Raw genomic sequence first — 26,285 nt, 5'->3', positions numbered from 1 at the left:
CTACCAGTTATTCCCTTAGATCAAGTGACAGAGGCTTGGATGGTGGTCCTAAAGTTTCCAGCACTGCTGATGACCCAGGTGGAAGTCAATATGACATCCTCTGATGGATTTACTGTTTTTAATTTTGCTTTTTTTAAATACCCAGGAAATTATATACAAAAACACTATGTTAAAAGAACATTAATTTGCCCTGTTGTGCATATGTATTATGATAGAATCCTCAATTACATGATGACATAATATTTTTTCCACAGAACCCTGCTTCATGTAATGCACAGGATGGACTTGCTCTGGGGATGATTCAGGGTTATATAGTGAAGGAATCCATTCTTGTCTGGTGCAGAAATTGAAAGTGAATGAGGCAGAGTATTGCAGAATGAGAAAGGATGGTCTCCTGTATAAGGCAATTGAATGCTCCTCTGGAGAATTTTTTTCTATCTCTGCCTCTGCCACAAAGTTCCTGTATAATGTTGGGCAAGTTACTTAAACCAAACTACTCACACGTTGTCACTAATTGTGTGTGCCTCACTTTCTGGGTGCCCGACTTGAGACTCTTGCATCTGATTTGCAGAAGCACTGAGCACCCACAGCTGCATCTGAAGTCACTGGAAATTGCTTTGAACACATGAAGTGCTATCTAATGCTAACTACTCTGAAAAATCAGGCCCTATGCATTTCAAATTGGGCACCCAAAATCAGTGGATGCTTTTGACCTTAATCTCTTTGTGCTTCAATTCCCCGTCTGGGAATAAATGGGAATAATACCATCTTCTCACCTCATATGGGATATTGTGAAACTAATTCAAATGATAGTTTTGAAGCACTCAAATACTTCAGAGATAAGCACCATAGAAAAGCCCATGAGTTCATTAATAATTCTGTATCCAGAGCAGTGTTTGAATGGTGTGCAGCAAATAAGGCCTAGGGTCTTGCTCACTGAGTGAGCATCATCCACCCTATGGACTGTTGAAGGAAGGGGTCCTGTGGAAAAATAGTGTGTGAACATGTAATTAAAGACTCTATCATAATTGGGGATGAAATTTTTCAGTTTAAACTTTTTTCACCAAAATATGCAGATTCCAGTCAACTGAAACATTTCACAGTCAAATTTGCTGAATTGTTTCTGTAAAAAACAAAATACTGAAAAAAATGTAAATCTATTGTTTTGACATTTTTAAAATGATAAGTTACAATTTTTCTATTCAAAATGACTTATTTTGAATTTAATTTACATCTTTTAAAAAATAACCAAAATCAAAATGAAATGTTTCATTTTGGGTAAAATAAAATGTTTCATGGTACCTGAAACAAATTGTTTTGACTTTTTTGTTTCACCAAAAAATGTGAAAAATATTTGGTTTGGTTTTGATTTTTCTGTTCAGCCACTGAACCAAAACTTGTTGTACAACTCTATCATATTGCATATGAACAAGGAGGCCAAATTATAGTTGCACAGACAACTTTAATTGTAGCATTTCCTAACTTTTGATTACTTTATTTTGCAATCTTAATATTCCTTTAGGATACTTATTTGGATGTAATGATAGATAGATAGATACACAGATAGATAGATACACATATACACGCATACGCATCTCTTGGCAGGCATTATACTAGTACTGAATGTTACAGACCAACAAATATCCACTTTCTGGTTATGGTTTTGTGTTATTACAGTAGGTTGACATTTCGCAGGACAATACATCACCATGAAGGTAACAGATCCGGGTTTCAGGGAGCCTCTTTAACAGACGTCCCATAAAGAATTCGCTTCCCAAATCCTCCGTGCGAACAAATGCTCCATATTTCAGGAATCCCACCTCATAGGGAGTGAACTCAACCCATTCTGCAAACAGAACCACAAAAAAGACATTCAGAAATGTCTCCCAAATGACTCGAAAGAGAGATACTGCTACTAAATTAAGCAAAGAGTTTGAGATGGAATAAGCCTTCTGTTTTCTATCTGATCTTTGCAAAGTATAATTTACAAACCACCATCTTCTAGGCCAGATTTTCAAAGTTAAATGCACGAAGCTGAATTCATGAATTTGTGTGTGCCTCTTTTATATGTGCAGTTACCTTATGTGCACGTTAGGCAACTAGCTTGGCATGTGCACACATAAATACATTGTTTTGTGTGTGCATGCTAGGCTTAATTCTGCTTTCACTTTCACTGGTTTTACACTAGGGTAACTCCCCCGACATCAGTGGAGTTAGCAGAATCAGGCCTATTGTGTGCATAAATTAGGTGTACACAAATGTATATGTGCAACTCTCTGTGTTTATCTAGAAAATCTGGTTCAAAGTAAATGATTTGATTCCATATATGTGACACTGAAGATCATGAAGGCAGATATTTTCTCTTTCACTAGCAGGGATGTTCTCTTCAAATCCAGGGTAGAGGTCTTTTAATGGCAGTGTAAAGAAAGCCCAGGACTGAAAGAACATGGTGAATTAATTTCCTTTTCATCCAAGAGGCTGTAGTACTTCCAATTCAGCAGTGAAAGGAAGTCCAGTACTTGATTTGCTTTTCTCTCTTCTTGGCTGAAGAGAAAAATACTGAAGTAGTGATGAGCAAGAGTCAGTGAAGCCCTCTTGGGTCATGAAAACAGCATTAATGTCTCAAAATATTTCCAATGGTTTCTTCTTCTAATTAGGCCAGATCATATTCTGAGGGCTGTCTTATGATATTTCTACACTTCTACTTCTAAATCCTGAAATTTGGAATCCCCAAAACTCTCCTCTTGTACCAAAACTGTAAGCTTTGGAGGGCTTGGGCTTTCTCTTTGGGTATGTCTACACAACAACCATGAGGCGCAAATGCAGCACATGTTTTTATACCCAAACCAGTTTTGATCATGCTAGGTCACTAAAAATAGCAGCATAGGCCTGATGACGCAGCTGGTGGCATGGGCTAGCCACCCAAGTACAATCCTGCCCAGGGCCCTATGTACGTACTCAGATGGCTAGCCCATGCGATGCTGCCTATGCTGCCATGGCTACCCTGCTATTTTTTAGCAAACTAGCTCCATTATGGCTAGTTTGGGATGCCTACATGTGCTGTCCTGATTGCAGTACAGACATACCGTCTGCAAATGTCTGTACAGCAGAAATAGGGCTGCGGTCTTTAAGCGTTTCAAGAGTGCAAAGAACAAACAACAACAACTGAACAGGTATGCTTATGACTAAACCCAAACCTTGGTAGATTTATAATCAAACATATCACTTGAACATCAAAGTTACCTTTGAAATCTTGAGTGCTATACTTGTCCCGGACATTGACTGCCACATAGATGGGCAATGGGTTCTGACCCTCATTCACTGCTTCCTGCTGGTCTGAGAGTTTATGGTTCTCTTTCTGTTTTTTAAAGAAAAATAGTTACCTGAGAATGCATGAAATGACACAGGAACCTCTCCACTGGAAATTAGATTGCAGCATTTATGCCCCAGCCCTGTATGCAGGGTGGCACAGAACCATGCCACCCCAGGAGAAACACTGGCAATGATTGTTCCTCAGGCAGATACAATCCCCCCGGGCTACTCAATGCACACAGGTGTACACAGTGTGCACTCCCTGATGTTTCAGCTTTGCTTTATGAGCTGGTGCAAGGAAGGGAAGAGCCACAACCCTGTCATCTCCCCAACCCCTTTCAAGCAATTTGCTCCCCAGGGTGGAGTGGGGAGCAAATATTACTTACTTTCCTCTGACTGGAGGGATTGCTATCAAGGGAGAACCTTCAGTGGCCATGTAAGGGGGTGGTGGGTAGGTTTCTTCCATGACCCCATCACCCAGTGACTGCACAAGGGCCATCATAATTTGGCCTCTTGTCTCGTTTTAGAATATTATAGTGAAATACCTGAATCCCAACCAAGTTCTTTTCTATAAGGCTATATTTGTAACCAGGGGGTCTGTCTGTCTAGGATATTTCAAAGTCCCACGAACAGCAGACAACTTTGATAGCTGCAAGTCCTTGAAGATTATGGACAGTTTGACAATTAAATAATCATGGTAGAGATTATTCAAAAGGAGGAAAAATTGGCACAGGGTGCAGAAGATTTCATATGATCTAGCATAAGACAGAGCCACCTAAACAGCATACATGCTAGTTTAATGAACAACACATATATTATACTGTAGCAAGAGCACTGTATTCCAGTGCATCACTTAACATCGTAGTATAAAACAAGCCTGTTTGCTATTCTGAAATATGTATAATATAATTATTTCTAAAAGAAAAAAAATCGACAAAATGTAGTGTGCTTCATATAGTAGACCTTTTTGCAAGTTTCAGAAATGCTGGTTTTGAGTTATCTAAGCACAAAAACAGCATACAAAATCTTTAACTGGTAAAAAGTGTCATTATTTCACATTCGGCTGGGCAAAAAAACATTTTATGATATTCTATTGTAAAATTTAGTCTTGCACTTAGAACAAGCTTAGACAACTTCCACATAGTATTCTGATGAGCGTTTCCTCAATTACAGTTATAGCATTGCTGATGCAATCCTAATTTCCATAGTGATCTTAAAAAGCATGCTTTACTTATTAAAAATCTTGTGATAACCTCCAGCTAGATGAAATGCAACACAGAAAAAGCATCAATGATGTTGCACATGCCCACATTCACTCATCTCTCTCTTAAGGTTGAGATGACATTACAGTATACTTCACAGATAATTGTGAGCTATAAGTCAAAACCCTGTGGCCATTCTACAGCTTTCAAAGATACATTTTCAATTTAAAAACTATACCTGAATAATCCCAATAATCTCAAATGGGGTCACAAGCCATTGTGGTGGAATTTCATGGCTCCTATGATTCAAGGCTAAATTTAGGAGTGACCACTCCTTTGCAGGTGCAATATCCACTCACAAAATTTGCACTCAAATTTTTGTACCTATAATTAAATTGTGGATGCAAAACAGGATACATACGTCTCTAGCTATAAGATTCTGGTTGTAGATTAGGAGGTATGATAACTACTGCTAATAATACCTCAATGTTACACAGGGTTTTCATAGAAATGAAAATATTGTGATCTGCACCGCCAACTCTTATTGCATGTGCAAATTGCATCTGCAAAAAAGAGGTCTGGCCTTCAGTTTAACATCACAAAGAAGTTAAGGATAAGCAATGGTCACATAAACACCACCCTATATCGGAAACCTACTGACCGCTATTCCTACCTACATGCCTCTAGCTTTCATCCAGATCATACCACTCGATCCATTGTCTACAGCCAAGCGCTACGATATAACCGCATTTGCTCCAACCCCTCAGACAGAGACAAACATCTACAAGATCTCTATCATGCATTCCTACAACTACAATACCCACCTGCTGAAGTGAAGAAACAGATTGACAGAGCCAGAAGAGTACCCAGAAGTCACCTACTACAGGACAGGCCCAACAAAGAAAACAACAGAACGCCACTAGCCATCACCTTCAGCCCCCAACTAAAACCTCTCCAACGCATCATCAAGGATCTACAACCTATCCTGAAGGACGAGCCATCACTCTCACAGATCTTGGGAGACAGACCAGTCCTTGCTTACAGACAGCCCCCCAATCTGAAGCAAATACTCACCAGCAACCACACACCACACAACAGAACCACTAACCCAGGAACCTATCCTTGCAACAAAGCCCGTTGCCAACTCTGCCCACATATCTATTCAGGGGATACCATCACAGGGCCTAATCACATCAGCCACACTATCAGAGGCTCGTTCACCTGCGCATCTACCAATGTGAGATATGCCATCATGTGCCAGCAATGCCCCTCTGCCATGTACATTGGCCAAACTGGACAGTCTCTACGTAAAAGAATGAATGGACACAGATCAGATGTCAAGAATTATAACATTCAAAAACCAGTTGGAGAACACTTCAATCTCTCTGGTCACTCGATCACAGACCTAAGAGTGGCTATCCTTCAACAAAAAAGCTTCAAAAACAGACTCCAACGAGAGACTGCTGAATTGGAATTAATTTGCAAACTGGATACAATTAACTTAGGCTTGAATAGAGACTGGGAACGGATGAGTCATTACACAAAGTAAAACTATTTCCCCATGGTATTTCTCCCTCCCACCCCACCCCCCACTGTTCCTCTGATATTCTTGTTAACTGCTGGAATTAGCCTACCTTGCTTGTCACCATGAAAGGTTTTTCTCCTTCCCCCCCCCCCGCTGCTGGTGATGGCTTATCTTAAGTGATCACTCTCCTTATGTGTGTATGATAAACCCATTGTTTCATGTTCTCTGTGTGTGTGTATATAAATCTCTCCTCTGTTTTTTCCACCAAATGCATCCGATGAAGTGAGCTGTAGCTCACGAAAGCTTATGCTCTAATAAATTTGTTAGTCTCTAAGGTGCCACAAGTACTCCTTTTCTTTTTGCGAATACAGACTAACACGGCTGCTACTCTGAAATCTGCACTTTCAGTGTTCCTGCAGCCAAAATATAATTTATTTAATGTACGGCAGGGGTGACCAAACTGGCTCATGAGCTGCATGAGGCTCTTTTACAGTTAATGTGCAGCTCATGGAGCCCCCCAGGCGCATCCCATTCTCCACCTACCAGACTGAAGGGGAGCTTGGGGCTTCTGCCCTGCGGAGAGGGGCGTCTTGGGGCTTCAGCCTAGTGGGGAGTGCTTTCCAGGGCTCTGGGCTTCACCAGGAGTGGGGCTGAAGCCCCCGTCAGGTGCGCCCCATGGGCATGAAGCCCCACTCCGGCAGGCGCGCCATGGCTCTCGAATTTCTGAATAGTATCATATGCAGCTCAGAGGGTCAGTAAGTTTGGCCAGCCCGATATATGGAATGCATTTATACCTAACCATTCCAAAATAAATTTGATTCCAATAGAATTTTCTGATGCAGATAACTTTACAGCACCACAGGGCATGCAATCTCTCCTCACAGATTTATTGCTCCTTATTCTTATAGAGAAAACATCTGCAGCTCTCTGAGAAAATAAATAGATACTGTACCCCATCATGCAGCATATACTCAATGATCAGACCCCACAGATCTATAAATGATGTCCTGTATCCCTCTTGTTTACGCTGACACAGCTGCTGGTTAAAATATTTCATGCGATCCATAGAGAAACAACTCATCTTGCATTTAGTCACACATTTCTGGGCTTCACGGATTTTCTCATCTAGATCCTTCTGTGACCAATAAGCATCTTTATACAAGCATGACATGGTCCTGGGGAAGGGTAATATAGAAAGAAAAACATTAACAAAAAATAATCTACAAAAATTCTGTCTTTTTGTTAGAGTGTCAGTTTTAAGTGTTTCTTGTAGTTTGTGCACTACTCAATATTTTATAGCAGTTTGTGGGGAAAAATATCATTTGAGGTTTCTATGACTGTTCTATAAAAGGCCCATGTGAATACATTTTTTTCTAGTGTTTAATATTTCCTTTTTTCCAATGACTGCAGCATTTTAAAAAGTAAAATTAATAGGAGTGAATCTTTAATTTGCATAGATTGGATAATTTATTGTAGAGAGTTGAAATTTTATTTTCAATGTTTATTTTTCACAATAAATACAAGTTAGTTTTGACTGATGACAATATCCTGGTATCACATTATAGTCAGCATCAATTTTATGGCGCTCCTTAGTATATGGCTCTGTGTTCTGGATGCATTTCTTAATGCTTAGCAACCCGTTTGATCTTGCTCGCCTTGTGAGAGGAAAACGAGAGATAAAATGTAGTCTTGTGGTTAACGTAGTGACCTAGGCCATAAACAACATGGGTTCAAATCCTGGCTTTACTACAGGGTTTCTGTGTGACGATGGGCAAGTCATTTCTGTACCAAATGACTGGAGGATACCAAACGTGATGCCAATTTTTAAAAAGGGCTCCAGAGGTGACCCCAGCAATTACAGGCCGGTAAGTCTGACTTCAGTACCTGGCAACTGGATGAAACTATAGTAAAGAACAGAATTGTCAGACAACTCGATGAAAATAATTTGTTGAGGAAGAGTCAACGTGATTTTTGTAAAGGGAAATAATGCTTCACCAATCTACTAGAATTCTTTGAGGTGGTCAACAAGTATGTACAAGGGGGATCCAGGGAATATAGCACACTTAGATTTTCAAAAAACAAGGTCTCACACCAAAGGCTCTTAAGCAAAGTAAGCTATCATGGGATAAGAGGAAAGGTCCTCTCATGGATCGATAACTGGTTAAAAGATAGGAAACAAAGGGTAGGAATAAATGGTCAGCTTCCAGAATGGAGAGAGATAAATAGTAGTGTCCTTCCAGGGGTCTGTACTGGTATCACTACTAGTCAATATATTCTTTATTGATCTGGAAAAAGGGGTAAGCGGTGATGTGGCAAAATTTGCAGATGATACAAAACTATTCGAGATAGTTAAGTCCAAAGCAGACTGTGAAGGGCTACAAAGGGATCTCACAAAACTGGGTAACAAAATGGTAGATGAAATTCAATGTTGACAAATGGAAATAATGCACATTGGAAAACACAATACCAACTATATATATATAAAATGATGGGGTCTGAATTAGCTGTTACCACTCAAGAAAGAGATCTTGGAGTCATTGTAGATAGTTCTCTGAAAATATCCACTCAATGTACAGCAGCAGTCAAAAAAGCTAGCAAAATGTTGGGAATAATTAAGAAAGGGACAGATAATAAGACAGGAAATATCATATTGCCTCTATATAAACCCATGGTATGCCCACATCTTGAATACTGTGTGCAGATGTGGTCACCCCATCTCAAAAAAGATATATTGGAATTGAAAAAGGTTCAGAAAAAGTCAACAAAAATTATTAGGAGTATGGAACAACTCCTATATGAGGAGAGATTAATAAGATTCGGACTTTTCATCTTTAGAAAGAAATGACTAAGGGGTGATATGATAGAGGTCTATAAAATCACGATTGGTGTGGAGAAAGTGTTATTTACTCCTTCTTATTACCCAAGAACCAGGTATCACCAAATGAAATTAATAGGCAGCAGGTTTAAAACAAACAAAAGGAAATATTTTTTTCACACAACACACAGTCAACCTGTGGAAATCTTTGCCAAAGGATGTTGTGAAAGCCAATACTGTAGGGTTCAAAAAAGAACTAGATAAGGTCATGGAGGATAGGTCCATCAAAGGCTATTAGCCAGGCTGGTCAGGGATGGTGTCCCTAGCCTCTGTTTGCCAGAAGCTGGGAATGGGTGACAAAGATGGATCACTTAATGATTACCTGTTCTGTTCATTCCCTCTGGGGCATCTGGCACTGGCCCCTGTCGGAAGACAAGATACTGGGCTAGATGGACCTTTGGTCTAACCCAGTATGGCCGTTCTTATGTTCTTATGTGAGAGCCACAGCTCTTTACTTTTCTTTGATCACATGCAGTTCCATTGTTAGGAGCATGTGGCATGATTACATTACCCTAATGCCACTGCTTATTAGAGTCTCTCATCTTCCTGCTCTTTAATATAAGCTTGGGGAGGTTCAGAGTCATAGTCTGAGCCCAAGGTGTGAGGAAAAAAGTTGTAAGCCATTTTGATATCACATGATTTTTTGGGGGAGGGAGGCACTATAGCTCAGAACCCCCTACCTCAAATTACCTCAAATTTGGATAATTAATCAATAATCCTACTCTCGATCCTCATGTTAGACAACCATTTTTAAGACAATTAGAATAGGCATGTGAATTTTAGATACCTCAGAAAAATCAGCTGTTAAACCATACTGATTAAACTTTCCAGTGCAGGCCACACCTCAGCTAGTCTCAACCTTAACTACAATGATGCTACCACCCCACTTTAAGGCCATCATTTATCTTATTACAGCCCACACTGGGCCAAAGGGTGACAGACAGACCAATGTTTAGGGTGAAATGGCACTGCACTGCCCCAGGGAACTCTGGGAGGGATAGTTGATCCCATCCCAAATGTATGGTGTACAGGACAAATATGCACGCTGCACTGCCATGCTTCTTCTGTACAGCCAACCAGCCCCACCTCATAGTAGTGGTAGCCCCAACCAGCAACGGACAACAGTGGAAACAGGTTTGGACCCAAAGCTATAAACAACAACAAATCCCTAACAACAGTGCTTAACACTACCCATTTTCTTCATATACAGCTGGTGCAACATATTAAAGGATTTTAACTGCAGTAGATGGAAAGCTGGAAGATGTAATAAATCATTTTGAGCAAGAGGCAGATAAAGAAATGTTAGACAAAATCAAACTTTCAAATCAAGATAATATTTAATGACCTGTAACTGAAAAGCAGTTTGTTAGATTTTTGTCAAACTTTGCAGAATCTTCCCAGCCATTCTGGCAATTTTCAGACCAAACCAAAATGTCAAGACAACTTATGGGGAAGGGCTAAAATAAGGTTTGATAATAGAAACTGGTTTCACCCTTACTTATGGATTACAATCTTTATGATGGAGAGCTGCTATTAACATCTCCATGATATTTTTTTACCAGAGCTCTTTGTATCAACATCTTACAGAAAGATTAAATAAAAACCTGATTGAGTCCTGCTTACCATGTTGTGCCAGACAAACCACTCAGGTATGTTGCACAGTCTAAGACATTTAATTTCTTGAGACCCAATAGACTGCCATATGTTGTTGTAAATGATCTCATTCCACCACCTGTTGTCATGATGGCCACTACTGGAATCTGTTCAACACAAAGACAGAAAGATAGTGCAAACCAAGCACATGATTACTCAGAACTGGAAATGGAACACTGGACCCAGTTCAGTTCCAAAATTTCATAGTTTTTTCTCTGTTTATCGGATCAGAACTGGAACAGCAAATCCAAATACATCTTTCCTCGGGGTAAGTTTAGAATCAGATATGGATACAAATCCAGTGGGTCAACCACGCCTCTACAGAGAAGGGCAGGAATCACAGTAAGTTCAGGTGCTTTTATTAATGCAAGAAATGTAGTATTCACCCCCAGCCATCTCATTTCCTTATTGCTTCATTCTATTCTATTCCCCCCTTTCTTTTTTTAAATCCCCTTATCAACCTGTGAGAAAATTCATACAGCTCAGGGAATGTTGTTTAATCACCCGGACAGGGACCTCCCCCCCGGATCATTAAGTTACTTAAATGAACAGAAATTTTGCTTTTGGAATTCACAAGCTTGCAACAGAGGGCAGGTGTTTTAAAAAATATTCACTGGAGAGGTTAACTGAGCCCCCTTGAAGGGGTTTATCACCCATGCCACAATTGATGGAATTCAAGCAATGCATTAAATACTTGCTCGTTAGTTTAGTTAATGTGCATGGGTATTTATCATTCAAGACCACTTATGGTCCGGAATGGAACATACAGGTGTGAGCTGGAGATGGTGTACACATTGCAAAATGGCCAGACATACGAGAGACACATATGCTTCCTTATAAAGACCTCATTGTGCTGCCCCTGCAGCACTGGGGCCCTCTGCTGGACAATCAGACGCCAGGCCAGGAGTTATATGTGTCTCACATGTGCCACTGCATTGTACAAACTACTGAGACACAGATTGCATTTAGCAAAAAGAAAAGGAGTACTTGTGGCACCTTAGAGACTAACAAATTTATTTGAGCATAAGCTTTCGTGAGCTACAGCTCACTTCATCGGATGCATTTGGTGGACCCGATGAAGTGAGCTGTAGCTCACGAAAGCTTATGCGCAAATAAATTTGTTAGTCTCTAAGGTGCCACAAGTACTGCTTTTCTTTTTGTGAATACAGACTAACATGGCTGCTGCTCTGAAAGATTTCATTTAGATACAGTAATCTTTAATTAGCTAAGTAACTGAGGTCTTTGCAATTGGCCTAGAATTCAGAGGTTCTGAAACTCTGATATGTGTACCACTGGCAGCACGTAAGCTTAATGTTCCATCCATTCACTTCACAACAAAGTTTTAAGAAGGTGGTATGTGAACCAATACAGTTTGGGAGCCGCACACAGTTTTGTCATCATAGCCATATGGAAATCGAGGAAACCTTCACCAGACACCAGGCAACAATCTAACCCAGCTTTCAAGTTTACCTCCCAAACGACTGAGAGAATACATCTGTTCAGAAAAAGTGTCAACAATAATAATTTTTATACTTACAAAAACATAACTTAAGAGTCTTTTGGAACAGAAACACTTAGTTACAGGGGTTGCATGTGCTCCAGCTATTATTTGTTTATTAGCCACATTTGCTGTCCAGTTTGCTGAGGATTCACGCGAGGGAAGGAGAGAGCAGACACCCAGGATTCCACTTCACATACCTCATGGTCCTGCAGGTCTTCTTCTAGCTGGAGAACATTTTTCAGGGCAGCAGCAACATACTTCTTTCTTTTACACAGGAAATCCTTCTCCTCTGCACACAGGTCATAACCTAAGCGCACATCTAGGTCTTGTGGGCAGGAACAATGACTAGGACAAACACATGCTTTTTATTACATATTAATATTCCTAGTCAATTTCCGGACTTACACTACAGAAAATCCTAAACATATGTACAGACAAAGCTTTTCCACACCCCTGTATAATCAAGTTGATGTAATATAATAAGAGAGAAGAGGATGACGTCAGTATTAGCTGATATTTTAATTTTATTTTCTAAAATTAGCTAAAGTTATATATTGTTGCAATTTATTGAAGTAGAACTTCTGTTTCATCTCTAAGGTTAAAAACCTAACAGGCCAAATTTTCAAAGGAGCCTCCTGAATGATGACTGCAAAATTGGTGGAGTGTCATCACCCTCTTGTGGCTAAATACTACCACAGAATCACATTTACATTTTTAACATCTCTGAAGTATATGTAATCATGGCAGAAAGCATACAGGGAGTGGAAGATGGGAGGGATCGCAAGGAAAGCTACCTTATTGAGGTCAGAACATGTAGGGATAAAGTGAGACAGGCTAAAAGTCGAGTACAGTTGGACCTTGCAAAGGGAATTAAAACCAATAGTAAAAGGTTCTATAGCCATATAAATAAGAAGAAAACTAAGAAAGAAGAAGTGGGGCCGCTAAACACTGAGGATGGAGTGGAGGTTAAAGATAATCTAGGCATGGCCCAATATCTAAACAAATACTTTGCCTCAGTCTTTAATAAGGCTAAAGAGGATCTTGGGGATAATGGTAGCATGACAAATGGGAATGAGGATATGGAGGTAGATATTACCATATCTGAGGTAGAAGCGAAACTGAAACAGCTTAATGGGACTAAATCGGGGGGCCCAGATAATCTTCATCCAAGAATATTAAAGGAATTGGCACCTGAAATTGCAAGCCCATTAGCAAGAATTTTTAATTTAATTCAAAGAATTTTGAATCTGTAAACTCAGGAGTAGTACCGAATGATTGGAGAATTGCTAATATAGTTCCTATTTTTAAGAAAGGAAAAAAAAGTGATCCAGGTAACTACAGGCCAGTTAGTTTGACATCTGTAGTATGTAAGGTCCTGGAAAAAATTTTGAAGGAGAAATTAGTTAAGGACATTGAAGTCAATGGTAAATGGGACAAAATACAACATGGTTTTACAAAAGGTAGATCGTGCCAAACCAACCTAATCTCCTTTTTTGAAAAAGTAACAGATTTTTTAGATAAAGGAAATGCAGTGGATTTAATTTACCTAGATTTCAGTAAGGCATTTGATACCGTGCCACATGGGGAATTATTAGTTAATTTGGAGAAGATGGGGATCAATATGAACATCAAAAGGTGGATAAGGAATTGGTTAAAGGGGAGACTGCAACGGGTCCTACTGAAAGGCGAACTGTCAGGTTGGAGGGAGGTTACCAGTGGAGTTCCTCAGGGATCGGTTTTGGGACCAATCTTATTTAATCTTTTTATTACTGACCTTGGCACAAAAAGTGGGAGTGTGCTAATAAAGTTTGCAGATGATACAAAGCTGGGAGGTATTGCCAATTCGGAGAAGGATCGGGATATTATACAGGAGGATCTGGATGACCTTGTAAACTGGAGTAATAGTAATAGGATGAAATTTAATAGTGAGAAGTGTAAGGTTATGCATTTAGGAATTAATAACAAGAATGTTAGTTATAAATTGGGGACGCATCATTTAGAAGTGACAGAAGAGGAGAAGGACCTTGGAGTATTGGTTGATCATAGGATGACTATGAGCTGCCAATGTGATATGGCTGTGAAAAAAGCTAATGCGGTTTTGGGATGCATCAGGAGAGGCATTTCCAGTAGGGATTAGGAGGTTTTAGTACCATTATACAAGGCACTTGTGAGACCTCACCTAGAATACTGTGTGCAGTTCTGGTCTCCCATGTTTAAAAAGGATGAATTCAAACTGGAGCAGGTTCAGAGAAGGGCTACTAGGATGATCCGAGGAACGGAAAACTTGTCTTATGAAAGGAGACTTAAGGAGCTTGGCTTGTTTAGCCTAACTAAAAGAAGGTTGAGGGGAGATATGATTGCTCTCTATAAATATATCAGAGGGATAAATATAGGAGAGGGAGAGGAATTATTTAAGCTCAGTACCAGTGTGGACACAAGAACAAATGGGTATAAACTGGCCACCAGGAAGTTTAGACCTGAAATTAGATGAAGGTTTCTAACCATCTGAGGAGTGAAGTTTTGGAATAGCCTTCCAAGGGAAGCAGTGGGGGCAAAAGATCTATCTGGTTTTAAGATGTTACTCGATAAGTTTATGGAGGAGATGGTATGATGGGATAATGTGATTTTGGTAAGTAATTGATCTTTAAATATTCAGGGTAAATAGGCCTAATCCCCTGAGATGGGATATTAGATGGATGGGATCTGAGTTACCCAGGAAAGAATTTTCTGTAGTATCTGGCTGGTGAATCTTGCCCATATGCTCAGGGTTTAGCTGTTCACCATATTTGGGGTCGGGAAGGAATTTTCCTCCAGGGTAGATTAGAAGAGGCCTGCAGGTTTTTCGCCTTCCTCTGTAGCATGGAGCACGGGTCACTTGAGGGAGGCTTCTCTGCTCCTTGAAGTCTTTAAACCACGATTTGAGGACTTCAATAGCTCAGACATAGGTGAGGTTTTTTGTAGGAGTGGGTGGGTGAGATTCTGTGGCCTGCGCTGTGCAGGAGGTCGGACTAGATGATCAGAATGGTCCCTTCTGACCTTAGTATCTATGAATCTATGAATCACATTTACATTTTTAACATCTCTGAAGTATATGTAATCATGGCACCCTCTACTGGCAGCAGTCCATACAGGATACAGGGTTTAAATCAGGGGTCTCAAACACAAATGACCACAAGGACCACATGAGGACTAGTGCATTGGCCCGAGGGCCGCATCGCTGACACCCTCCCCTCGCTACTCTCGGCCCCACTCCACCCCTTCCATGAGGCCCTGCCCCTTCCCCACCTTTTCCCATCCCTTCCCCACCCTCATTCCAACCCCTTTCCCAAATCCCCAACCCTGCCCTGCCTCTTCTCCACCTCCTCCCCTGAATGCACAGCTCCCCGCTCCTCCCCACTCCCTCCTGGAAAGCTCTAAGTGCCGGCAACAGTGTTTGGCGGCGGGAAGCACCTGGAGTTAGGCGGGGGGGGGGCGCGGGAGCTTGGTGGGCCGCAGAAAATAATGTGGGAGGGGGTGGGGGGCGCAGGGAGCTTAGCAGGCCACAGAAAATAACCCCGCGGACCGCGTGTTTGAGACTCATGGTTTAAATCCTGGCCCTATTGAAGTCAATGGGAGTTTTGTCATTAATTTCAATGGGGCCAGGATTTCACTCTAGAAACTCTAACCCTCCTACTCAAGATGGCTTTTCATAGCTAAGCACTAATGGATTTCTTTCATGTCTAGTTTTAGTCAAAAATTGCAAAGCACAATCTTACTCAAGGAGGAAGATTATGGGCATGTCAAATTTAAATTTTAAAAACAAAACTGGTTTTAAAGTTATCCAAGTGCAAAGATGAAAAGTGTGTAGAAAACATTTTTTTTTCCTTCACCAAGATAACTCAGAAACTGATAAGTGGATTTTCTCAGCATTTCAAATGAAATTAACTTTTGGACTAAAGGCTTGAAAATTTAACAACAAAATATTAGTTACAAGCAGAATCTTATGTAGTCTGCAACAGTCTGGACCTAAATTATTCAACACAACTTTCTTATTTCTATGCTAAATTCTGCATCGGAGTTGCAATTTCTGCTGCATTATGAAATGAATAAAAAGGTTTCTGTTGCAATAAACAATTTTAGAAGTTCACTGCACTGATTGTAATATTCATTTAAATATTTAATGCAATACAAACTCATTCTGAATCTATGTTGCGCTGGTGCAGAAGTCACAATTTGCTGCAGAGTCCAGTGCTGGTATGCCATGCAGATCAGGAGTCATGCATCACTACACTATTTTTCATTTTATATTAACATAGTTTTTGATAGTGATTGGTAGGATTATCCTTTCCTCATCAGATGCAGATCCCCATATCTAGCTGGCGCTATATTAAGGAAAAATCCTGTCCCTAGCTCAGTGGCTGCAGAGGGCCATTGGTACAATGCTACTTGTAAGGTTCTGCTGCATGGACAGGATGAGATCTGTGGACTCTATACAGGGAATCCGAGCTGCTGTGCATCCTAAGGACTGGCTCACAGAGCAAAGAATGGGGCAGGACAGGGCTAGGCTGGACGCAACGGACCCATCACTATTCAGATCCACCAGAACATTCATGACAGAAGCGGGGCAGGGGAGAGAGAGAGAACAGTGTAAAACTGGCAGACCCTGGTCATTGTCGGGATCAAACCTGGGATCTCTGGAGCTTAGTGCATGAGCCTCTACTGCATGAGCTAAAAGCCATATGGCCCTTATGAAGGCTGTAGGAGACTCATTAATCTCTTTCTAAGTGGTCTTGGTGTAGAATGACCAGATGTCCCAATTTTATAGGGACAGTTCTGATTTTGGGGGCTTTTTCTTATATTACCCCTCACCCCCGTCCTGATTTTTTACACTTGCTATCTGGCCACCCTATTTCGGTGACACTAGATGGAATGGAACATCACACCCAGAAGGTGTGTGGGTTACAACAGCATGAGCTATGACAGCCTTAGAAGTGCACTGGTAAACACGGAGCAGCTACTTTACACTGCTGAGCAGGGTCCGGAGCAGAGGGATAATTCCTTTTTCCCACTCACAGAACCCAGCTACTTGGGCTCGGTGCAGTTGGGAAGGGTTTGCCCCTTAGTGATTATATTTAGTGAACTCAGTAATGCAGGGCTGTTATTGTTGCTGTGGCTGTGGCTGGAAGATAAATAAATTAATTAGCAGATGTAACGCTAAAATGAACTGCTTGGTATAGTGGGTATATAATTTTTGACTGCTTTGAAATTAGTTACACATTCTAAAAGTTATAGATAAGTTTATTGTTTGGCAGCCCAGAGGTATTTTCATAAATTGAGCAGCAGAAACTGGTCCTTACTGTCAGACAAGTTGATCAAGAAGGCAGTGGTGGTGAGGAACTCCCCTCTGAAAACCATGTGCTATTCTGCAGGGACTGCTGTATACAGAACTAAAAAAGCCTTTTCTAAATGTTGAAAGAGAATTAACTTTGCTGTATTGTGATTGATTAAGACCCTGCTTCAGGAAGGCACTTAAGCACATGTTTAAGCCTCTCCTTATTCAGGAAAGGACTTAAGAATGTATTTAACTTTAAGTAGGTACTTTAGTACTCTCCTGAATATGGGTGCTTTCTTGAATTGGGATCTTAATCTGCCAAAGATATATATTTATATAAGATTATGGATAACACTGAGGAAGTGGGCAACAGATCAGTCAGTGTGTGGATAAATTGCTAGCTACCCTGTCTAATGTAGCTTTTATCTAATGTCCAGTGTCATATACTGGGTATTTGTTGTGCATTCTTTTAAAAAAATACATTCTAGTTTTCAATCCAAAGAGGTTTGTTGTTTTTTTTTTTTTTTTTACAAATGCAGAAAGTGTATATATGCTTGGCTGACAATGTCACTAGCACTCAAAGAAACAGGAGAAGAGCTCTTACCAATCTTCTGCCTTCACATGCAGATCAAATTTTTTCTCCTGAAAAACAAGAATGTAACTATGAAGGTACAATCATAGTTTTAAGCTTTCCTTCCTTCCCTTCAGCCTTGAGAGTGAGATTTATTTGCTCCCCAACAAGACACAGCAGTCACAAAATTGAGTCCCCCACTAATCCAAGAGATGTATATAGCTTCAAAACCACTAATTTATTTGTAGTAGAATTTATTCTGAGTATCTCAGTATTTCCCAAAGTTTTCAGACAACTGTACCAATTTACCTGACTGTAACCTAACTGGCACCAGCCAGTTCCCTCCAGTGCCCATTCAATTATGCAAACCATCAAACGCAATGAAGAGTGCAATCTTGGAGCTCCCAAATTCAGTCTCATAACTGCAAGACTTTGACTAGAACCAGTCAAAGATCTATTGTGTATTAGACAGTGCACAAATGAAAATAAGATATACCAGGCCCCAGCAGAAAGGCTCATGATTAAAGCAGAGAATGGAAATCTAGTGTACGAGTCTCAAAAGCCTGAAGTACCAGTACTGGAGCTTGTTTCTGTGGTTAGGAAGCATATTGGATACCAGGTTGTTTCAAAAAGGTTTGCCAGACTGAGAAACATTTCATTTTTTCTTAGAAGTAATATTTTTGGGGAAAATTTAAGTGCTTGTGCCCACATTTATACAGGCAAAGCAATTAACTGCACATGCTAACCATGCTAATTGGTATTTGCATATACATTTTCTACTAGTACTTGCAGTAGACAGATTTCTGTGTGCAAATATATGCAAGCCTGTTGCATGTGAATCTTTTAGCATCTATTGTTTAAAAATCTGGTTGTTACAGTTCTTATAATCTTTCTTTGTGTGTCTGTATTTTTTGTTTGTTTAGTGCAATGTGCGGTACATATGGTTGACATCAATACACACTTCTGAGACAGAGAGAGCTAGATGGATAGCAGTGATGGCAAGATAGATATTATAAACTGCACCAAGAAACTCCTCTTCATCATAAAGCAAAAGAACAACAGTTGCCTCTAAATCTAAAGCAAAAGAACAACAGTTGATTCTAAATCTATGAAGGCAGACTGGCCAGCTTACTATAGAGATGAGGAGCTGTTCTGAGTGGCAGAGTTGGGGATGGGGAGGGAGTGCGGCTGGGGAATTAAGGGGGCGGAATGCGTACAGGCTGGGGGACTGGGGCTCCCTGCTGTCCAGACTGCCTCTCCGCTTTTTAAAGGACAGTTCAAGACACATTTGCAGAGCACGAGTATTTTTTTAATAGCATCAGCCCAGATTGTCTCTTGGAGATCTGGACACTGAAAAGACACTGCTGTGGCACCATCCTTCTTCATTGGCCCCACAAAATGTCCCTTTACAGATGCTTGCTCAGTGCAGAAGGGGCTCAGCAAACTGTATATGGGAAGTGGAGATGGAGCAAGAAGGTGTGAGAACTTGTCAACTGTTTGAAATGAACCACCTTGATTGCATTGGCCTCAGAATCACTACAAAAGTGATTTTTCCCTCCCTTGGTATTCACCCCTTCTTGTCAACTGTTGAGAATAGGCCACTTCTACCTTAACTGAATTGTCTTGTTAGCACTGACCTCTCACTTGGTAAGGCAATTCCCATCTTTTCATGTGCTGTGTATTTATACCTGCCTACTGTATTTTCCACTCCCTGCATCTGATGAAGTGGGTTTTAGCCCACAAAAGCTTATGCCTAAATAAATTTGTTAGTTTCTAAGGTGCCACAAGGACTCCTCATTGTTTTTGCTAACATAGGTACCACTCTGAAACCTGAGAAGCAGTAGTCATCCCTGCAGCACAGATCTCAGCTCGATGCAGAAGGAAGCAGTTCCTTTCTCCAAGGTCTGAGGAGAAATTCATAGAGTTTTTCACCTTCTTAGTACCCTCTTGCAGGTTTTTTCTGCAGGAGGGGATAATCTAGCCCTTTAATCTTACATTATAATTTTTAATGGGTCACTGTTAATTCCTAAAGGTTGGCAGCCAGAACTCACCTCTGCTACTGTTACTCTCTCTCCCATGGGGAGCGAATTCAGCATCATGACTGGAGAGCCTGTGTTTATAGTGTAGGTACAGGTACACTGGGGAGAAAAAAGTTTATTTGCACAAAAAGGAAAAGGTTACTCTGCTCCCCCATTGAAATAGATCATGTGATCTACATTTTACTATTATGTTCATAAAGGACAGTTATAACATACAGCATTGTAACGCTTCTTCTTCGGTAGCATAACATTCAGTGTTGGCTCCATATACTTGACATAGTGGAACTTGGTAGGAAACGAAGGACTAATGATGGCATCAGGGCCCAGTGTAAGATACTGTGTTCCTTCGTGGGAACCTTTCACTGTAAGGGAGAGGTCTTTCCCTAAAGGAAAAAGACAAAGCACACAGAGAACCTTATTATTATCTGACTACAAAATTATGCTTATGTGATCAAATTTAAGAAAACACTTAGGAGTTCTCTATATTGCATTCAAAGAGTCTATCTAATAAACCAAGAAAAGCATAATCCCTCTAGAAAGAAACCTGCTACTCAGCTAAACAAAAGGAAACCTAATGTATACAAGTGTGACCGAACTAATGCGCAAGGAAAATAATTACCATGCTTTTTCGTACTAAAAAAACTAGACGTAGTTAATTTCAGTTCACAGCTGTAGCTCATCTACTAAACTCTTAATACTAAATGTGATCTGCATAAAATAGTCAACTTCTGTGTGTAGTAATAAGTGTCTGTATGATACACTAAACAATTTCTTCAAAGCTTTTTCACAACACACTGTATTTTATTGTCCTTGTAATGTATGAAATAAGCTCTTTTCTCTCTCAAAACACATAGGCTTATATTTTTAAAAGTGATGCCTAGATTCTGGGTACCCAATTTGAGACACCTTGAGGGGGCCTGATTTTTAGGAAGTACTGAGCACATGCCCACTGAAAATCAGGTCCTTTTCAGATGTTTTCAGTTTAACATTAACATCACCGTCACTTTTTAAAATGTAGGCCATACAATACAGAGCGATTTATTCAATATGTCATGGAGACATCAAAAATATTTGAATCAAAGGGATTAAAATAATCAGCAAGATTTTTGACAAATGTTATACATAGGTGGGATGTAGCTGAAATTAGGATAAGAAGGAGATTTGTATTAAAGGGGTTCATACACCTGGGGTTTTAATTTTTGTGCACTATAATCCAGTGAAGCAAATTTCTACTACAGCATTTTATATCATACACACTAACCAAGAGTTCTAGTTAAATGACTCATAGACTAATTTCTTTGGGTCCATTTGCTTTATATTTAGTTCCTTCACATACAATAAGTTGGTATTATAATAATCTTCCCTATAGTTCTTGCATGGGTTATTATAGCATCTTAATGCTGACTGCTCAGCACGTCTGAAAATTGTTCTTGCACTAAATCTGGATTTAGGAGCCTAACTTTATGGGTTTTGTTTGTTTGTGTGTTTGGTCTTGCCCCAGTTCCACACCAATGCATGTATGCTCTACAATGGATTTGTTTATTGCATGATCTCATAATACTGGTTAAAATAATACAATACAAAGACCCTGAACTCCTTTCTGTAATTAAAATGCAAAAATTTAGGGATCTGAATTATTTCGTGTTTGCTAATGAAAACCGTGTTGTAATATACATCAGCTAATGCAAGGGACCAAAATTAAGACTACTGTCATAGAAACATAACTCTGAATGTCCTGGCACTTGTGTGATTAAAGTCTCCTCTTTAGTGTTGTTTTAATGTAGTCTATTTGCATACAGCCACATAGATGTATGTGATGGAGTCAATGTAATCCAGAACAGAGATCATGTATCTTTCAGTAGTTGTTAAAAAGTTTGTATCATTTGAAAATATTATTTTATTCCATGCATTTATTGTAATGATCTATAGAACACATATCGCTATAGCAGTGTAAGTATCTGGTTCTTAACAGCCAGTTAATAAAGCAATAACCTTACTTGATTTATGCTGCTTTTTCTCATCCACCTGAACTTCCAAACAGCAAAGTGCACGAGACTGTAACAGAGAAGAACAAAAAAACAACTCATCACAGAGAATGCCTCAGTTTGAGATTACATTAACTATCCTAATCTATTACTATCTGAGCTGGCTATAGGGATTGAACACCGTGCAGGCAGCACTCACTGGAAGAGCTTAATTGCCTGGCACTGCTCAGCAGTAAGCCCTCTAGTCAATGATGAGTGAAAGTGAAAGGCTCTGGGGGAGTCATATCTAGTCATCAGTGAGGGCTGATGACAAACTAAATGGTGTCTAGAGTTAAGTGTATCAGGACACAAAATGACAGCACTTTTAGGGTCCTAATGGGGATACAAAAGACCAAACAAGGCAAAAACTTAATGAGAGAAATCTACTGAGAGCACAGGAGTCATTGATGGAAACAGCCCTTGTCTAAAATATTGTTATGAATGTACATAGGCAGTAGTTCCTATGTTACTGTAAGAAATTATGGTGGACTGATGTCTGAGGGGAGCTGATAGCTACACCTATCTCAGCGGCTCCCACTGTAGGGACTGGAGTGGGTGAACTGGCTGTGAGGGGGTTCACAGTCATACCACTTCCAGTTTTTGCAAATAGGAGTTACTCCGTACATTTCTGGAGGTGTACTGGCTTGAGGTATCTCACAGCTACTCCAGTCAGAACCTCTCCTATCATGGGACACTCTAGGATATACTCTCTAAGAAATAGTGTGAAACTGCAATAGCAGAGAAATCATAGTTACTTCATTTCCAGCCTATCACAACAGAAAAGAGAGGGTGTTGGCCTGCTGACTGTGGAGCTGCTCACAGCTTCTCTAGTCCCACCTATATTACCAGTATTGCTATAGGACAGGAAAGATCACAGAACAAAAAGTTACCACTAGTGCTCCATTGGTTACGATGGCTTCAGGAGGGCCTGAACTAGGAAAGAAAATGAAAAATACATATTTCACTGCTAGGTTAAATCAAATGACCATTCGTTTTCCCCCTGGATGTTTATCTTGCTTGTCACTCATATGGAAGTGTTGGGAGTGATAGCGAAGACCAGGTAACAAGAGTAACTGGCAGCCATGTGATGCAAAGTTCCTCACAATGCTTGCTTTGACTATGCACAGTTGCTACAGCGCCTGTTATTCTTGTTCTGGGGGTCTTCTAAGCAGAGCCTGATCATTGTGCTAAAACTGACTGATATGAAGTAATCACACTTGAAAAACAATTTCAATCATGCTTGGGACTAAGTAGTTTTTCACAGTGCTATCACAGTCCTGTAACCATGTAAATTAGAATCTTAGTTTAGCCAGTTAAATTCCACCTCTCAGGACAGTCCATGTTGTTAAATACATTTAATCTACCAACATTATGCTAGTCCACCAGGATATACATGCTGGGAAGTGTCTTGATTCTAAGTGACATTACACCCCCATATTCTTCATAGAGATATTGTTATGATGTGGTTATGGCATAACTAAGATGTATTTTGGGCAAGATAAGGCATGTGAGATATCACTGGAAAGGTTATGATTTACTGAATATGATTATCCTATTTGTATGCATGTATCATTTCTGTATCTGAAGTTAGGAATATTGAATATGTATCAATTACAAGTGGGTTTACACCTGGGGAACACCCACCAGTCAGAATGCAATCAGTCTAGATCAGTAGTTTTCAAACGTTTTTTTCTGGCTACGCAGTTGAAGAAAATTGTTGATGCCCGTGACTCAACGGAGCTGGGGATGAGGGGTTTGGGAGAGGCTCAGGGCTAGGGCAGAGGGTTGGGGTGAGGGACTGAGGGCTGCAGGGTGGGCCCAGGAATGAGAGGTTCAGGGTGTGGGAGGGGGCTCTGGGCTGGGGGTTGGCATGTGGCGGGGGTCAGGGCTCTTGGCTGGGGACGCAGGCTCTGGGGTGGGGCTGGGGATAAGGGGTTTGCGGTACAGGAGGGTCTCTGGGTTTGGGGGTGCTCAGGGGTGGGGCAGGGGGGTTGGGGTGCAGTAGATGGTCAGGGATCTGGGCTGGGGTGCAGGTTCTGGGGTGGGGCCAGGGATGAGGGGTTTGGGGTGCAGGAAGGGGTTCTGGGTTTAGGGGGCTCAGGGCTGGGGGTTGGGTGTGGGGTTGGGGCACAGGCTTACCTCGGATGGCTCCCAGTCAGTGGCGCAGCGGGGGTGCTAAGGCAGGCTTCCTGCATGTCCTAGCACTGCAGACCAGTCTGCACCCCAAAAGTGGCCAGCAGCAGGTCCAGCTTCTAGTCACAGGCACCGCCCCCCAGCTCCCATTAACAGGGAACTGGCCCTAATGGGAGTGGGGAGCCAGTGTTCGGGGCGGGGGTAGCGTGTGTAGCCCCGTAGCCCCCCCCCACATCTAGGAGCCAGACCTGCTGCTGGCCACTTTCAGGGGGCAGCACAATGTCAAAACAGGTAGGGACTAGTCTGTCTTAGCTGGGCAGCACCGCCCATGGGACTTTTAATGGCCTGGTTGGTGGTGTTGACCAGAGCCACCGTGACCCAGTGCCTTACATTCCGTGGCCCAGTACTGAAAACCACTGGTCTAGATGGCTCGCTGTGAGGAGGAGTCATAAGACAGAACAATAGGCCTTTGAAGATGCTAATCTCCCATTTTCCTGGGAAGGCTTCCTGAGGATGTTACAACTAGCCTTTGAGTTATGGCTGCAAGGTCCTGTGATCAAGTCACCTGGTACTGGAATCCATCCTGGAATACCAATGTTTTTCCACTGACTGGCATGGGAACTAAGTTTGGAAACAAAGGGTTCCTACTGTATGCAAAGCTATTTAAAGCAGGAGAGTGACCTCAACGTGTCCCACCTGTCATATGGAGATCTATGGATGAAAAAAGCTATGTTGTATTATTTATCATTATTAATTATTATTATTATTATGCAATTTAGTATATAGGGGAGAAGATTTCTAGGAGTGAAGCGGTGCTGTGGGGAGCAATCAAAGGATTCTCAGCTTTGTGAGTATGAATTAGGATGAAAAATTAACCAAACTATTCGATTTACAAGTACGAGTCAAGATTTTCCACCTCTTCTGAGCTTGAGCATACATGAAAAGATTGATACAAACCAGTCTTCTGAAGATTATAACTAGGCCACAAATTGATGTTGTGCTGAGACTCACCAATGCCAGGAATAATTTCTTTACATTAAAGGTGATCAGATTATAGAACAAACTGCCAGATTCTGCTGATACAGATAAGCTGTATACATGATTCCAGTGGGGAATTTATTGAGGTTTGGATCCAATGGGTCTGGCAATTTCCTTTGGAGGCAGCAATTATACAAAGCAGGTTTCCAATTGCTGGTTTGTTACTCTCTGAATTTTTGCATCTTCTAATTAATTTGTATTGCACTTACATGTTCTCCAAGGTAAATTCTACCTCTAGTTCCTCCTGTGCCTAAAAATAAAAAATAGAAATGAGTGAAGTCACTATACGTTATTCTCTCCCTACAGGGTTAGTCCTCTGGTATGCAATAGAGGGGGAAGTGGGTGAAATTTAATGGCCTGTGAAATATAGAGGGAGAGATGAGATGTTCTGATGGTCCCTTCTGGCCTAAAACTCTATGAAGCTTCTGCACTTTTGTTTTTTGGTATAAAATCAGTCACTTTACAGTTTGCTTCATCTTCTAGGGTCTTAATTTTTTTATGTTCTTGACATTATTCTATTACCCAGTAGCTGCTCTTGCTATTAATATGGGAAGGTTAACATGGTTATATGTCCTGTTACCTCATATCTTTGACCTCTCTGAGGAATGTTAAAAAACAACTGCTATTACTGAATGATTCAGGGACATTGTTAACTCTCCTGCCCAATGTTCCTTATATTTGCATCAACAGCACCAATATGCCAGCGATGTTGTTTAAACATAAAGACCATGGCCAGATGTCTAGATGCTAAGCTTTCCTCCTGTATGCCACTCCATTTCATCTATAAGTGATATTTTAATGTAATCATTTAGAAAATTTTTGTGAACTACAGAGCCCAGTCTTCCAAGTATGGATACTTAAATATATTTAGATCCTGTATTTACCTTTTAAATGGGAATTCATGTTATTAAATGCCAATTTAAGTGACCAAATGTGGGATTTAGAAATCTCATTCAGATGCCAGTATTTGAAAATTGTGTCTGAGTATATAATTTTTAGCGGAGTTTAGACTAGCACCAGATCTAGATGACACAGTTGCTGAGTCAATGGAAAGTTCAGACAATGGATCTCTGATTACAGCCATTGGGGTTGACAGTCTCT

The 26,285-nt window shown here is 40.7% G+C and overlaps 1 protein-coding gene across 1 annotated transcript in view; it reads right to left on the bottom strand.

The window, feature by feature from the left end:
- LOC119857320 (cytosolic phospholipase A2 epsilon-like) overlaps window positions 1–26,285 on the bottom strand; it is a 58,509-nt gene that overhangs the window by 5,548 nt on the left and 26,676 nt on the right. Inside the window, exons 5-15 of the mRNA XM_043516833.1 lie at window positions 25,394–25,434; window positions 22,904–22,946; window positions 21,987–22,044; window positions 20,217–20,372; window positions 20,002–20,060; window positions 17,983–18,021; window positions 12,266–12,400; window positions 10,538–10,674; window positions 6,992–7,214; window positions 3,244–3,358; window positions 1,709–1,846 (exon numbers count right to left, since the gene is read on the bottom strand). Coding sequence (XP_043372768.1) covers window positions 1,709–1,846; window positions 3,244–3,358; window positions 6,992–7,214; window positions 10,538–10,674; window positions 12,266–12,400; window positions 17,983–18,021; window positions 20,002–20,060; window positions 20,217–20,372; window positions 21,987–22,044; window positions 22,904–22,946; window positions 25,394–25,434 — 1,144 coding nt within the window. The remainder of the gene's footprint in view (window positions 1–1,708; window positions 1,847–3,243; window positions 3,359–6,991; window positions 7,215–10,537; window positions 10,675–12,265; window positions 12,401–17,982; window positions 18,022–20,001; window positions 20,061–20,216; window positions 20,373–21,986; window positions 22,045–22,903; window positions 22,947–25,393; window positions 25,435–26,285) is intronic.

This window comes from Dermochelys coriacea, chromosome 6 (assembly GCF_009764565.3).
Source record: "Dermochelys coriacea isolate rDerCor1 chromosome 6, rDerCor1.pri.v4, whole genome shotgun sequence".
In the NCBI taxonomy this organism is placed as follows: Eukaryota; Metazoa; Chordata; order Testudines; family Dermochelyidae; genus Dermochelys; species Dermochelys coriacea.
This window is presented reverse-complemented; position numbering and strand designations above follow the sequence as displayed.